Raw genomic sequence first — 15,205 nt, 5'->3', positions numbered from 1 at the left:
GTGTATAGGATCTCCCCCCCCTTTTTTTTAACTAATTAAAAACCATTTTAGTGCTGCATAATATTTTGTAGTAATGCGGTTTACAGGACATACAAGTTTGTATGAGAGGCCTCTCTCCAATTCTTCATCAAGCAGTGTATTAGTAATATGATGGTGGCCAGACGTGTGATGTAATTTACCAGACTAAACCGCGTGTGGATCGCAAATTAAGATTTACTATAAACCAAATCGCTAGAAAATATTGACAAACGCGTGCCTCACGAGGGCTGCCTGTGCTGATCATGATTGCCAACTGCCGTGTTCAGCTTGCTGCACAGCGTGCATTGACTGCTCCTTTTTGTAAGATCTGCTTACTGATCTGTATTGTAAGATCTCAGGCCCAGCTAAATTTTCAAAATATTTTTAAAGTTTACTGTCATTAATTTTTTAGAGCATTTACCATAACTGCTGTTTCAGATGTTCAATACCCCAACTATGCTTTTGATAGATTAATTATTCATACTCTTTCTTTTCTTTTCCCCTAGGAATGTTGGAATATGACCCAACCAAGAGGTTTTCAATACAGCAGATTCGTCGTCACAAGTGGGTTCAATTTCTTGCTGTCATCAGAACTATAGCACCTCATTGTTACAGAAATGTTTGGTCTGAGTCAGTGGATGATGATGGACATGTGTGACTACTAAACAGATAGTGGTTAAAGGGGGAATACTTGGCTTGCATTTTAAAACTCTTTAGCTTCTCTTGCTAACTACTACAGTGATAGTAGTGCATTTCTAAGTTCATGCTCCATGCATGTTTGTTTCCATTTTCGTTTGGTTTCTTTAAGCCTCCATGATTCCGGTCTTGATTATGTCCTTTCACCATGTCATAATTTTTACATCATTCATTATTTTCCTTCCTTTGCCTGTTCTTCCTTCTTTTTTTTTTTTTTTTAACCTGTTTTTATGTCATTATGAGTGGCAGAAGATTAGTGAAGATTAGAGAAATGATGTTGGGACAGGTAAGTATAAATGGTCTTCATTTGCAGGATCCCCCCCCCCCCCTTTTTTTCCATTGGTGAAAAATTCTCTTTAAATTGTTGTGGTTAATTTTAAGGATTCCACTTAATTCCTGATATTTGATAGGTTCATCAAAGGGTCAGATTGAAAGAAAAGTATGGCCGAAGCTTTTTTTAGCCCTACTTCTCCTATGGATCAGAGGAGTGAAGATTTTTCTGTCGGCTTGCTTCCCTCAGCCAGTATAGATGCTGGATCGATCCCGACTTTACATTCGGGATCCACCCAGAAGGCTGGGAGACTGAGCCAGCTGCTCCTGACCCTTGCACAGCCTGGTGCTCCAGTGAGTGCTGAAGGGGCTGAACTGAGAGCTGGTGACTGATCGTCATGGCTGTCTGCTCAAAGTGGAGGGGAGAACTTGAGCTATCGGTTCTCAGTGCAGAGGCGGCAGGGGACAGATGCAGCATCGGATCAATGCTGCATCCCCCAGGTGAGTATACATTTATTTTTTTTGTCTTCATTTGGAAAGATACTTAATTTTTCATTTGTGCAAAATCTTATCAGCATTGAAAGATATTGACATCTGAGCTTTTACTCCCTTGGTCACCCTTGGTACCTTTGGGAGGACAATGAAAGCAATTTGTGCACACACATTTAAGCCTACACATGGGCTGAATATCTACCAGTATCGGCCAGTTCAACAGAAACCAGCCGACATTCAGCCAGTGTGTACAGCAGCCGTTCCGACAGAAGCTGGCCTAACGTCCAGCTTTGTCGAATGGGCATGCTGGAAACCAGCAACTGATTGGCATCCGATCAGCGCTTACCACCAATGGTAGTGCTGTACTGTCAAAACACAGAGAGGAAATTGCCATACTAACATCGCACAGTTAGTACAACAAGCCCTTCAGGTCTTTTTTTGTTCAGCCCATTGGGTTGAACAAAACAAATCTGCCTGCATGTACCAGGCATTAGAGCCTGTGTCCACAAGCTTTGGGCTTGTGTTGATGGTATAAGTTTTAGACTTTTCTTAGATCATTCAGATATCACTATTGGGGGCATTTTGATCTTCTTGTAAACCTACATTTGACCTGTATCAAGTGAGTGTTGCATTTATTTAGACTTGTTTAAGTATGTAGAACCCGTTTTGAAGCAAATGAACAGCGATATTGGGACAGAATGAGGTATTGTACTGGGATTTTTGAACAATATGAACATACATACTGTGCATGAACAACTGTATTGGGAGAAGAATGGCTCAGAAGCATAGTAGGTTGAAATGTTTTTTCCAATTTACTGTTAATGTCTGCTTATACAGCAGAAGTTAACAGTTATGCCTAGTAAACACTGGCCAAATGTTGAAAGTCATTGGCTGGTTCAATAAAAACCGGCCGACATTTGGCCCGTGTCAGGAAAACCAGCAGCCTGCCGCCACTCGATCAGCACTCTCAGCCAATGACTGAGCACCAACCAGAGTGTTCTGGCAGGGGGGGGGGGGGCAGAAGAGACATGCAATCACACCCTTAACCTGCCGGTTTACAGCATCCCCTGCCACGTAAACTGAGCTGTGCATGTGCAGCTCTGCTTTACAGCAGCCTGCCCAGTCATCATTGTGTGCCAGCAATGACGGTCTCCAGCATATATGCAGGGGGGTAGATGTCTTCCCATGCCAGCTAATGAAGATGGCCGGAAACCGGCACACGGGTCAAGATGCTGGCGAAGGAACAGGACCATTGGAATAAAGGTAAGTATAAACTGCCTTTTTAGTTCCGCTTTAAATGTATAAAATATGGCAGGGATGGTGGTAGGTTACCTTGATTTGTAAGATTTTCTTCTGCAATCCAAAGCTGATTGAAAAAGTTTAGAACTTCCAACTTGCCATGTGTATAGTCAACCATTGGAAAGTTGGGTGTTTAGACTTTAGTACTTATTATCTGAACAAATATTGATCTGCAGAACTTGCTGCACTCTACATAAGGTGTTCGTGTACAGATTAGGATGTAATTATTATTTTTATTTTTTTAATACCCAACGCCTTTTTCATTTTTATTTAACTTCTTTTCAGTCCCATGTGACAATGGCCTAATTAAGTCTTTTACTTATAACTACTCTCTCCTCCTCAGCTTCTCTATGGAATACGCATGCATCGCCTTCTCTTGATTTGGTTCTCTCCATCTCTTTGCTTTTTTTTATGTATCTCTCCTTTATACTTCTATCTGCTGAAACTTTCACCCTCCCTCTATTGCTTTCAAGCACCCCCCCCCCTTTTTAGTGACAGGGTGCTTAGAAGATACTGTGTGACTCATCTACTGAGCGTGGAAAGATGTGCAGAGTAACAGCAGCAACCCCCCCTCCATCCTCAGCTGGTTGCCACGGCAACTGGGTCACCTCTCTGCGTGCTGCACGCCGTCAGAGGGAAAAGAACCAGGAACAAGGCATGGGAGTTTCTAGATCAGCTCTCAGGAGCAGGGCATTCCAATATTTCACAGCTTCTGCTTTGTCAACATCCATTTTTGTATGATTTTGTGTATTGTCCACTATGCATAAGATTGCCCCTTAGCTTGCTGAATGCTGACCTAGTTGGCAAAGTATATGATGGTTTAGGCAGACACTATAAATAGTTAATTGTGTGGATGTGAGCAATATGTGATTATAAGAAAAATTAAAAGGTAATAAACATTAGATGTGGACAAGACCGCAAAAGAGGTGAATTAAAACAAAAAAAAAAAGAATGCAAAAGACCGTACTAAAGTTGGAATGAGAATATGAGTAGAGTGTGGCACTTGTAGATAGTTTTGCATCCTGAGCATCATTAATTTATTGATAATAGTAACTACTCATGTATAGCGTGGGGTGTCTGCCTTATCCATTTTTACTGTGTATTTATATGAGCATATTTTATGATCTTACATTATTTAACATTGCAGCTGGTTCCGAAAGAAGCATCCACAGATGGATCCCCCTGTACCCATTCCCCCTACTTCAGAAACCAAGGACCGTTGGAGGAGTCTGACAGTTGTGCCTTACCTGGAGGATCTACACGGGTATAGTGAAGATGAGGACCTCTGTGACTTAGAGGATGAAATCATCTACACACAAGATTTCACAGTTCCAGGTAAAGCGGGCTTCCACTCAACCCTTGACACCAGCACCAATGGAGATTGTAGTTGGGGTTCTTCTGAAAGCCAGTCATTTTCAGAATATTTTTCCAGATAGTTTGAATAGTAATTCAAATTCCTTCTCAAGAGGAACAAGATCATACGGTAGTGGTACATTGAGGTTTTTCAAAGGACTTGTACTCCATTTAGGGTCTGTAGTTTTTCACGATGTTACCAGGATTTTTTGTAGTGTCGTATTTATTATGCAACTTCAGCTAAAACATTTTGTTTTGCGTTTTAATTTTGGGATAGAGCATAAAAGTGTTACAAGCCCTTTTCAGGTTTTTACTACTACCAAAAGTGCTTAGAGATGCTTCCTCACCAGACAGGAAGTGTGGAGAAGAACGCAAAAGGGGCATAAGCAGCATTAAAAAGATAACGGGTGCTAGCTTTCTTCAGTGCTATTTAAAGAAAACAACATTTTTATTTTTGTATTTTATGGTTTGATTTTTTTCCCCCGCATTCCCCCCCCCCCCCCCCGCATATTCTGTCCTCTCCTCCAAAAAAGTGCTAATGTATTAATAAGAGAAAGTAATTGCAGAAAAAATTGCAAATGCTAGAGATAAGACCCCCCCCCCCTCCTTTTTTTTTTTTCTTTTCTAACAGTCAAGACTGGAAATTAATTTAGATAAATGTTCATGAAAAGAAGAAATCCCCAATTGTTCATGCAGCATTGACTTTGACAGTAAAGGGTTTGGGTTGTTTGACAGGAAAACATTTTTTTAATGCAAACATGGACACTCTCGCTAGCCATTTTCCTTTCCGTTGTTTATTGAAAAGCCAAAACCATATTTATTGTGATGTGAAACCAAAGGTGCAGTTGTAAAAAATAGGGAGGATTTTCTTGTTTATTCAAGTTTAGTGCTTCCCCGTTTATGGCGAATGCCAACCAAGAGCCATTCAGGATAATATAATCCATCCCATATAGAGGAATCATGTTCCCTCTCTTAACAAGTACTTTGTTCTCCTTCTCAGGGCAGGTGCCTGAAGAGGACATGTTTGCACAGACACAGGGCAGTGCTACTACCAAACAACTGTGTATGAATGGCACAGAGAATCAACTCAAGGCAGAGAGAAGAGTTAGTTCTGCATCCCAGCGTAAGGCCAGCACAATGGGGGGCAAAGTACGCAAGCTGTCGGCCTGCAAGCAACAGTGACCTGAAAGTCTTCTCTACAAGGTAGTTTAAAATGACCTTCAGGAAATATGAGTGTGAATGGTCTGCGCCATAAAATAGATTCTCACCCCATCTGAAGGCAATCCCTGCATATAATATGAATATGTAACAAAAAAATGTATCAAACTGTATCATATAATGGATCATGCATGATATTATGGCCACTGACCGGTAAAGTGAATAACATGTTTATCTTGTTATAATGTTACATAAAAGTGGGTAGGCTATATTTGGCAGCTAATTAACATGTTGCCCCTGAAACTGATGTGTTGAAAGCAGAACAATTGTGCAAGTGTAAGGATTTGAGTGACTTTGACAAGAGCCAAACTACAATGGGTAGACAACTGGGTCAGAGCACTCCAAATCTGTAGCTCTTGTGCCATATCCCTGTCTGCAGTGGTCATGACCTACAAAAATGTGTTTACAAGAGAAAAAAACCATCAACGGGGTCATGGCTGGCCTAGGCTCATTGATGCATATGGAGAGCAAAGGCTATCCAATAGAAGAGCTACTGTAGCTCAAATTGCTGAAAAAGTGAATGTCCTCGATAGTTTTCAAAACACACAGTGCATTACAGTTTGTGTATGGAGCTGCGTAGCCGCAGACTGGTCAGGGTGCCAATGAATCCGGGTCCACAGTCAAAAGCACCTACTATGAGCATTAGAACTGGACCGCGGAGCAATGGAAGAAGGTGGATTGGTCTGATATATTCTAAAATAGTTTGAGGAACACAACAAAGAGTTTGAGATGATGACTTGGCCTCCATTTTCTCTAGATCTGAATCCAATCAAGCATCTGTGGGATGCGCTGGAGAAATTGGTGAGATCCATGGAGGGGCGCCTTGCAAAATTTACTGGACTTAAAACATTTGCTACTGAAGGCTTGCTGCCAGGTACCACAGCATACCTTTGATTTTTCCAAGAAAGGAAAAAGCCCTGATAGGTGGTTTTTACTTTTAGCCTAGGTTCACACCACAGGGAACCGCATATGATTCAGCTAGGAATTGCACCGCATTCCTGTTTAAATTGCATGCAAATCTTTGCAGTGCAAATTGAGACCATTCATTTTGTATGACTCAAATTGCGTCACACCCGCATGAAAAAGATGATGCAACTTGTTTTGCTGCAGATTAATCGGATCGCATGGGTGTACACACCCATGGAATCCAATTCAGCCAATCGCACTGCGTTTTGCAAATCGTATTTGGGGTGTCGTTAACTTAACATTGACACCCACAGCTGTTGGCATAAACAGAGTGTAATTGTGATATGATGCAGGAAATGCACAGGAATGGCTGCAAATCCCGCAAAGGAGACTGAAAGTGAAGCGTTGATCATTCCTTTATGAGCTTTCACACATAAGACATGAAAAATCGGTAAATCTGAAACCAATTAGGATCCCCAAATATGTTGCTTATTTTGGGTGTGGGGAACAATGGAACAATCTGCTAAGAATGTGTTTTTATCCTGACCCTTAAGTTTAGCAAGGCAGTAAATGGTCATTTCGGCTATGCTAACATTTGAGGTCATGGCTACAACACTGTTAATCATTTGTTTTTATATTGTACTAAAATTTTGTATTAGGGAAACGATTTATTGTATATGATGCATTCTAAAATTGTCAGCGTGCAAATGATTTGCTATGTTTCTGCCATCATTTGCTCATATTCCAGTTTGCCAGCTAATGCAGTTCTTTCCGATGAGCTATGGGTTAAAATGTAGTGGGTAATGGCACCTCCTTGCCTGCTTCAGTAAAGAGATTCATGGTGTGGGGGAGGGTCTGATCGTGTGCCCCAACACAGAGACAGCATGTGGGCGGCAGGGGGATCGAGAGGCATCAGCAGAGATAATGAGCTCTGAATAAAGAGGTGTCTTCATTCACATCCTGCAGGGAATGAGTCATAGCTTTTGCCAATGACAGCAGGTCTTGTCTGACGTTGATTCTCCTCCATCCGCAGTTTCTCTGACTCTCTGCATATTCACTTCCATTTCATGTGATTTTTCTCTTCTCTCCCATCTCAGTGGTTCGTTATATAAAATGCTACGTTGTGACTCCAGACCTAGAGGAGTTTACTTCCCACTTTTTGCCTTCTCCTTTTTTTTATACATAAAATCATTGTTTTAGGAATTATCTTGACAAATATGTTAAAGCTGGTTCAGACTTAAAAGAAATACCTGCCTATTTACCTTCCACTTCAGCAGAACATTTTTAGATGTGTGTGTGTGTGTATGTGTATGTATGTATATATGTATGTGTGGTATTTAAATCCCAAGTCGATCAAAAAAAAAAAAAAAATTCCCATGCAGTGGGATTGTGACCGCACTGCACGGGTAACAGTTTGTTTTGTCTAGGGGTGAACACTGAGCCTATACTCAACCGATCCTTCTATTCTCTGTAAAGCGGCGCCCCCCACCTCCATGCCCAGCGGTGGACTGTTCCTGATGTCTTCATGTCCAGAGTTGGTCTATGGGCGTGATGACTTCAGGGACATTCCACCGCCCAAGACTGCTTGGCCGGTGGGGGAACGGGACGACGACCACAGGGGCCCCATCTTGCACTGGGAGGATTGGAGGATTAAATGAGTATATCTTGGCTCTCCAATCCCCTAGACAAAAACGAGCAGTTTCCCCATGCAGTTCAGGCACCGTCCCACTGCATGGAAGAAGAAAAAATTGCCAAGAGTTCTGCTTTAAAGCCTAACTTTACCTTTTTCCAGAAAACAGTCTATGTATTCAAGGGGCCCCAGCAGGTATTAAAAAAAAAAAAAGCTGTGCAGCTTTTTAAAATGTGGGTTAATATTATCGTCTTGCCTGTAGGCATGTGTTCCTGCTTTGTTGGAAGCTGCTGGACGGTCACTCCCAGCAATACATGATTGAAAGCCAACAGTTTCTAAAACTTGACAACAAGGCAAGACATGAGGATTGAAATTTGTGAGTTTTTTTATCCAGGCTTACAGGGAGTCCCAAATGGCCTACAGATATGACAATAAAATAAATGACCATTTTACAAAGCTGTGCAGTTTAAGATTTATGTATCGCAGCCTCATACATCTCCAGCCAGGCCACGACCCCAATGTGTTTCACTCCACCCATTGAATTTAGTCAAGGGGAAATGACTAAGCTCTGTGGGAAGAGTGAAACTCATTGGGGGATTGGCCTGGTTGGAGCCCGGGCTGAGGCTATCGTACACCTTCTTTTCCATTCGATGTCTAGAGTTGAGACCAGCTCTGTCCTCGTCTTCACACCAAGAAGCTGCTACATAAGAGGACCTGATGGAGCCTTAAGCTGCACCTATAAATTTATTTTGAGTCACTCCAAAATGGGTATTTTTATACCTCCATCACAAAATTAATGGAAAACCTAGCTGGTAGAGTAGGTGCCCAGTGTAATTGGCACAACAGATGTTTAGTGCTAGAGAGATTACATAACTGAAGTCCCTAAGGCTGCTTTCACACCGAGACATCGGCGGTAAAGCGCCGCTATTTTTAGCATCGCTTTACCGTTGTTTTTGCTGAGGTTTTCGTCTGCTAGCGGGGTGCTTTTAACCCCCGTTGACGATCGAAAAAAGGGTTAAAACGGCCCGCCTGCAGCGGCGCTTTGCTGGTTCTTTGCTGGCGGATTGGCCATGCTGCCCATTCATTTCAATGGGCAGGAGCGGTGTACACACTGCTCCAAAGATGCTGCTTGCAGGAGTGTTTTTTTTTTTTAAACGTCCTGCCAGCGCATCATGGCCTCAGTGTGAAAGCCCTCAGGCTTTCACACTGAGACTGCAGGGGAGCTGTTTTTTAAGCATTTTACAGGTGCTATTTTAAGCCCAGAAGCGCCTGAAAAACGCCCCAGTGTGAGGGACAGTGCACCGTCTAGCTCCACTACGGCAGTTCTAAATGCTGTACTGAGTGGTATTAGTGTTTAGTACCCTGTGTATTCAAGACTAAGTTCAGAAATGCAGAAGACCTGTGTTCCAGAACCTTGTCCCTGAATGCACAGGGCTCCTAACACTGGAACAACTCTGTAGAGCATTCACCAGCTGCCTGCAGTGGTGGGATGCTGCATTGTCCCTCCTAGGTGCGTTGCGTGTGCATGGGGCCTTAGTATTTTTATTTCAGCCTACCTTCCAGCTAATTCATTAATATTTCCTCAACAGGTCATTTAGATGGAAGACTACTATGCATTAAAGTTAGTTACTTTGTGCATGTCTTCCTGTTGCCAAGGATACATGGAGTTTAACAAACACCCCTCCATAGAGATGCCTATTGTCTAGGTGCATATATATATTGGGTTCCGTTTCCTTAGCAGTCCATGTACATTACCTAACTGAAAACTCTATTTGCCAAGACCTTGTGAATGCTAATAACCAGGAGCATTGCGGGTTTAACTCCTGATTATTAGTACATGTTAGTCAGAGGATGCCAATATGCAGCAGCATGAACTGCTAGCTTTTCTATGGCTGTTTAATGACTTTCTAAAGCCGTACTGTATTGTATTGTATTGCAGCTCATCAGTCCTTAAATGTGGTGGCTGCATTCGTTTACTTTTTTAGACCCCTTTATCACATGGTAATCCAGCTAATAACCTCAGGGAAGATGTACTAAAATTGGTGCAGCTGTGCACAGTAGCCAATCGGCGGCTTCTGTGTTTTATTGTATTTTTTTATTTATTTTTTTAATCCTTCTTACCTAGGAGGATGCAGCATCAGTCCCCCGCCAGCCCGAAGACTGAGAACCAAGCTATCAAACAACGCTGATCGCTCAGTTCAGGCATGTGGGCAGATTCCGACCATATGGTCACAATCTTTCCTGAGCCTGGACCGACTCTGTGATATCAGCCAACGGCGAGCTTTTGCCTGCTCTCTGCTGAAAACTGGTCACAGGAGCTTTGGCTGTACTTCACCTTTTAAATCATGGGTGCTCAACCTGTGGCCCTCCAGCTGTTGCAGAACTAGAAGTCCCATCACGCCTCTGCCTTTGGGAGTCATGCTTGCAACTTTCCGTGGCTTGCAATGCCTCATGGGACATGTAGTTCCGTAATAGCTGGAGGACCACAGGTTGAGCACCCATGTTTTAAATGAACAATCTAAGATTAGAAGCCGATTGGTTACTTTGCACAACTGCACCAAATTCTGCGTGCACCAGTTTTAGTGAATCTCCCCCTTTCTACATTAATTTTCTTTTATTTGATTTGAAAGCAAACAGGTAACAGAAACAGGAGAAGCACACATTTGATCTTAAAACCAACAAATAACAAAAGGAACATCAGAGGAACAAAACATTACATATCTTTACCAATTCCAGCTTTAGAGATTCAGTTTATATACTTCACACTTCATGTTACCCCTCCTACCCTCTAAATACTCATAACTCTCTTCAAATTATAAACCATCAATGGCCCATTCCCATTCATATTACTTCCCCTTTTAATCCTTTAGTTCCCTAATACCCATTATTGGGCATATGATCCCCCGGCAACCTCTGTCCTCGAGATGATGGGGACACTTCTATCCCTCTCTTATTCTATCTCCCTCTGCTTTTTACCCCCCTACCCCCCCCCCCCCCCCCAACCCCTCCCTCTCCTCCGCACTCTCCATCCCCCAACTCCACTACATCAGTCAATTTACATCTATAAAGGTCTTCCCCCTCCTCTGAGTATTTGTAACTATTCCATTCCGCCCATGTCTCCAAATAGACCCCCCTTTTCTGCCGCGAAGTCCAAACCAAATCCTTGATTCTATTCAAATCCTCTACTCGTTTAAGCCACATCCCTACTGACGGGGGATGGGTCTGCTTCCACAATGCTGGGATACAGGCTCTTGCTGCATTCAATAAATGGCAAACCACTGACTTCCTATACCGCCTGACCGATATATCCGACTCCTGTAACAGGTAAAAAGTCCACTCTCTCGGTAGCTCCTCCTCACTAAACTTTTGCACTATTTCCCGCACCTTCTCCCAAAAACTGTATCTTGGGACAGACCCCAAAAATGTGCATTAGTGTTCCTCCTTTTCTCCCACACTGCCAGCATCTATCTGACATGTCTGGGTAACATCTCTTTAACACTACCGGGGTACGATACCACTGTGATGGGATCTTGAAATTCATCTCTTGTACCTTTACACATACTGAGGATTCAAATACATTTCGTAATATCTTATTCTTTTGCTCCTCTGTAAAGGTCCTGCCCAGCTCCGCCTCCCACTTATTAAAAAAAAAAAGGTAGTCGAAAATCCTCCACGGAAGTGTTCAACAAATCACTAATTTTAGAGAGGGTATGCCGAAGCATCCCGCTCCCACTACAGTACCCCTCAAACTTTGTTAGCCTATGCTCGTATCTACTCGGTAGACTTGGAGTGTCCATAAAATGTCGCAGTTGCAGTGCCCTCCATAAATCTAGTTGGAGTGGAGTACCTCCTGTTATCAACTCCTGAATCGTAGGCCATACTCCTGCCTTCAAAAAAAGAGGCTTGAAACAGCCCTTGTTCTATTAATCTGCTAAACGGACCCTTCATCAATCCTGGTTCAAACTGTGGATTCCCCAAAATCGGAAAAAGAGGTGAGTCTATTGTTGATAATTTCCCTTTCACAAATAGGCACTACCCTCCGGATGGGAAATGGGCTATCGGTGGATGTCTTTTCATATCTGTCGGCAGCTCCCTGTAACACCATGCGGCTCGCTGGAGCATACTGCTACATTGAGCTTGCTCCAAACGGCCATATTTTCTCTCCAGTGTGTCTGTTCCAATCAATCAGCTGGCTTAATGTAGCCGCCTGATAATATTTATAGATATCTGGAGCTGCCACTCCTCCTCCATCTCGTTTGGCTAATGATAGTATATGTCCCTTAATTCTTGGACGTTTATTTGCCCATATAAACCTGCTGAACAAGGATTGTGTCTGCTTGAAAAAAGGTTTCGGTATTGCAATAGGGAGTGTCTGAAAGAGGTACAGAAATTTCGGTAAGATATTAATTTTAAAGATATTAGCCCTCCCAAACCACGAATGAAACCCCTTCTGCCATCCATCCATCCAGGAGGATCCGCACTTTCGCTAATAATGGTACAAAGTTGAGCTTATACACTTGTGTTGGGTCCGCCGGGATGGAGGTCCCCAAGTATGTCAGCGCTGTATCTGACCATTTAAATTTATAATTAGATTTCAAAATCTTCAGTTCTTTCTCTGAAATCGCCACCCCCATCGCTTCAGACTTAATGTAATTAATCCTAAAATTGGATAGCTCTCCATATGTCTCTAGATCTTGGAGCAAATTAGGAAGGGATACCATCGGGTTAGTCAGGCTATACATCATATCATCCGCGTATGCTGAAATCTTATATTCTATACCTCCCTTCTACTCAATAAAGGCTCCACCGATAAAGCAAATAGAAGTGGGGATAACGGGCACCCCTGTCTTGTCCCATAACTTAAAAGCTAAAGACAATATTCCATTCACTCTGACCTGGGCCGTCGGATGGGTATAAATACTTGAGATCTTGTCACCGAACCCCATGTGTCTCAATACGGTGAACATAAACTGCCAATTTATCCAATCAAATGCTTTTTCAGCATCTGTCCCCAAAAAGACACATGGGGTTCGGGACGAGTTAACCAAATGGACCAAGTTCAGGGTCTTAATTGTATTGTCGTGTGCTTCACGCATCTACACAAATCCCACCTGGTCTTTATGAACCAGGCCGGGTATGTGCTGTTGTAACCGCGTTGCCAAAATCTTAGAAAAGAGCTTCAGATCCAAATTCAGTAATTATATCGGTTCATAGCTCCCACATTGGGAGGGATCCTTTCCTACCTTGGGTATAACCGCTATCACCACTTTCAAGGATTCAAAATAAAAGGAACTTGTGTCTCCCAGACCATTAAACATTTTTGCCATAAATGGCCCCAGAATCGGCAGAAGTCTATAATATTGAATCGTAAACCCGTCTGGGCCCGGTGATTTTCCACCCTTCCCTCTTTTTTCACTGCTTCCTGTATTTCTTCTATAGTAATTGGCTTTTCCATTACCTGCCTTACCTCTAGCGTCAGACTCGTAATCCCTGATATTGCTATATACATTTCTGTTGCAGATTGATCCTGAGAGCTTGTTCGTAAATTATACAGGGTGCTATAAAAGTCTCCTAATCTCTGTGCTATCTCTCTAGGTAGACTGAATTTCTCCCCTCCCGCCCCTAAAATCATTGGAATATAAGTCCTTGTTTGTTGCTCCCTCAGCGAGCTAGCCAGTTGCTTCCCACATTTGTTACCAAATTCATAATTCTGCCTTCTACCTGTCTGTATTGCCCTTTTCGTTCTGTACAATAGTAATTTTGTAATTTGTCTACGTGCCGCCAGGAGGTCTCTTTCCACCCCTGGGCTAGGACTCTGTTTATGTATAACTTCTAGACGTGAGATATCTGTCAAAAGGGTTGCTAGCTTTAATTCCCTTTCCCTCTTTATCCTTGCCCCGTGTTTCATCAGGACACCCCTTATCACTGCCTTATGGGCCTCCCAGATCGCCCCTAAATCACAGTCCGGCGTGTCATTAGTCTCAAAATACCACTTTACTTCCCTCTGTACATCTTCCAATACGCCAGCATCTTGTAGCAGACTCTCATTCAGCCTCCAGGTTCCCCAACCAGGAGGCCGAGAACCCCATAATGTATATTTCAGAGAGATTGGTGCGTGATCTGACCATGTAATTTCCCCTATTCCAACCTCTTTAACCGCATGTAACTGATTGTGTGGAATAAAATAATAGTCTATACGAGAGTATATCTTATAAGGGATAGAATAAAAGGAATAATCTCGCTCTCCTGGATGTGTCACTCGCCAAATGTCTATTAATCTCACTTTCTGTAACAGACGCAGTATCCGTTTCCGGGTACCCACTGAGGCTGATGAACGAATCTCCCCCTTTCTGTCTTGGGGTGTCTCCACTCTGAATGGAGGAGCAGCAGAGACGCATCTGGACAGCAGCATTGTCAATCTGTGTGGAGAGTAATGTTGGATGCACTAGGAAAGTGATGGCGAACCTTGGCACCCCAGATGTTTTGGAACTACATTTTCCATTATGCTCAACTACACTGCATGAGCATCAGGTGAATTGTAGTTCCAAAACCTCTGGGGTGCCAAGGTTCGCCATCACTGCACTAGTAGATTTTGATGGACTTGACCAACAAATTAAAGCGTAACTCCGGCTAACACTTTTTGAACAGTTACAGCAATTTTTTGTTTCCTTTTTTGATATGAAGAATTTAAATAAATGAATAAAAGCCGATCATTGTAGGTATTCCAATTTTGATGGACAGCTAGGTTTGCTATAGGAAGTTGAAAATTAACAGATTTACTGGCTGGTTCATCAGCTAAAAATAAAGGAAACAAGATTTAAAAGAAAATTCTTGTAGCCACCGCATCTAACTATTGGTAAGCTGCAATATAATTCATTTTGGCTTTGGGGTTTAACTGCTAATAAATCTGTTCACCAAAACTCTGTATTCAGTGATGTTTGTTGTGTTTTTATTAATCCCATTAATTTCAAGATATCTCTGTTGGACATGCTACATGTTTTGAATTGCATTTTTTTTTTTTTTTTTTTTATTATTATAATTTTAGAAATTTGAGGAAAGGTGTCGGATGTCTCCAGATTTAAACAGCTGAGACAAATTTATAGATTTAGCTCAGATATTCTTCTGCACCAATTGTTCTCAAGCCTTCAAAACCCATTTTTAAACACGTAGAAGGTGTAGTGTTAGAGATGCCTTTTGCTTTGTATCTAGACCGCAGAGCTGACCTTTCCTTGTACAGTCTTGTGATGTGATCTTTTATGGCCAAAGTCTGGGACTCATGGAGAAGCACCACTATGTAGTACACGCTGCTGGAAGAGTAATGAG

The 15,205-nt window shown here is 42.4% G+C and overlaps 1 protein-coding gene across 1 annotated transcript in view; it reads left to right on the top strand.

Annotated features, from left to right (window-relative positions):
• Positions 1-15,205, top strand: part of STK11 (serine/threonine kinase 11) — a 75,062-nt gene that overhangs the window by 59,267 nt on the left and 590 nt on the right. The window contains exons 7-9 of the mRNA XM_040323890.1: positions 525-582; positions 3,923-4,110; positions 5,129-5,331. Of these exons, the coding sequence (XP_040179824.1) occupies positions 525-582; positions 3,923-4,110; positions 5,129-5,310 (428 nt within the window). The 3' untranslated portion in view covers positions 5,311-5,331. The remainder of the gene's footprint in view (positions 1-524; positions 583-3,922; positions 4,111-5,128; positions 5,332-15,205) is intronic.

This window comes from Rana temporaria, chromosome 1 (genome assembly GCF_905171775.1).
Source record: "Rana temporaria chromosome 1, aRanTem1.1, whole genome shotgun sequence".
In the NCBI taxonomy this organism is placed as follows: domain Eukaryota; kingdom Metazoa; phylum Chordata; class Amphibia; order Anura; family Ranidae; genus Rana; species Rana temporaria.
Note: the sequence above shows the minus strand (reverse complement) of the source record. Positions and strands in the feature narration are given on the sequence as shown.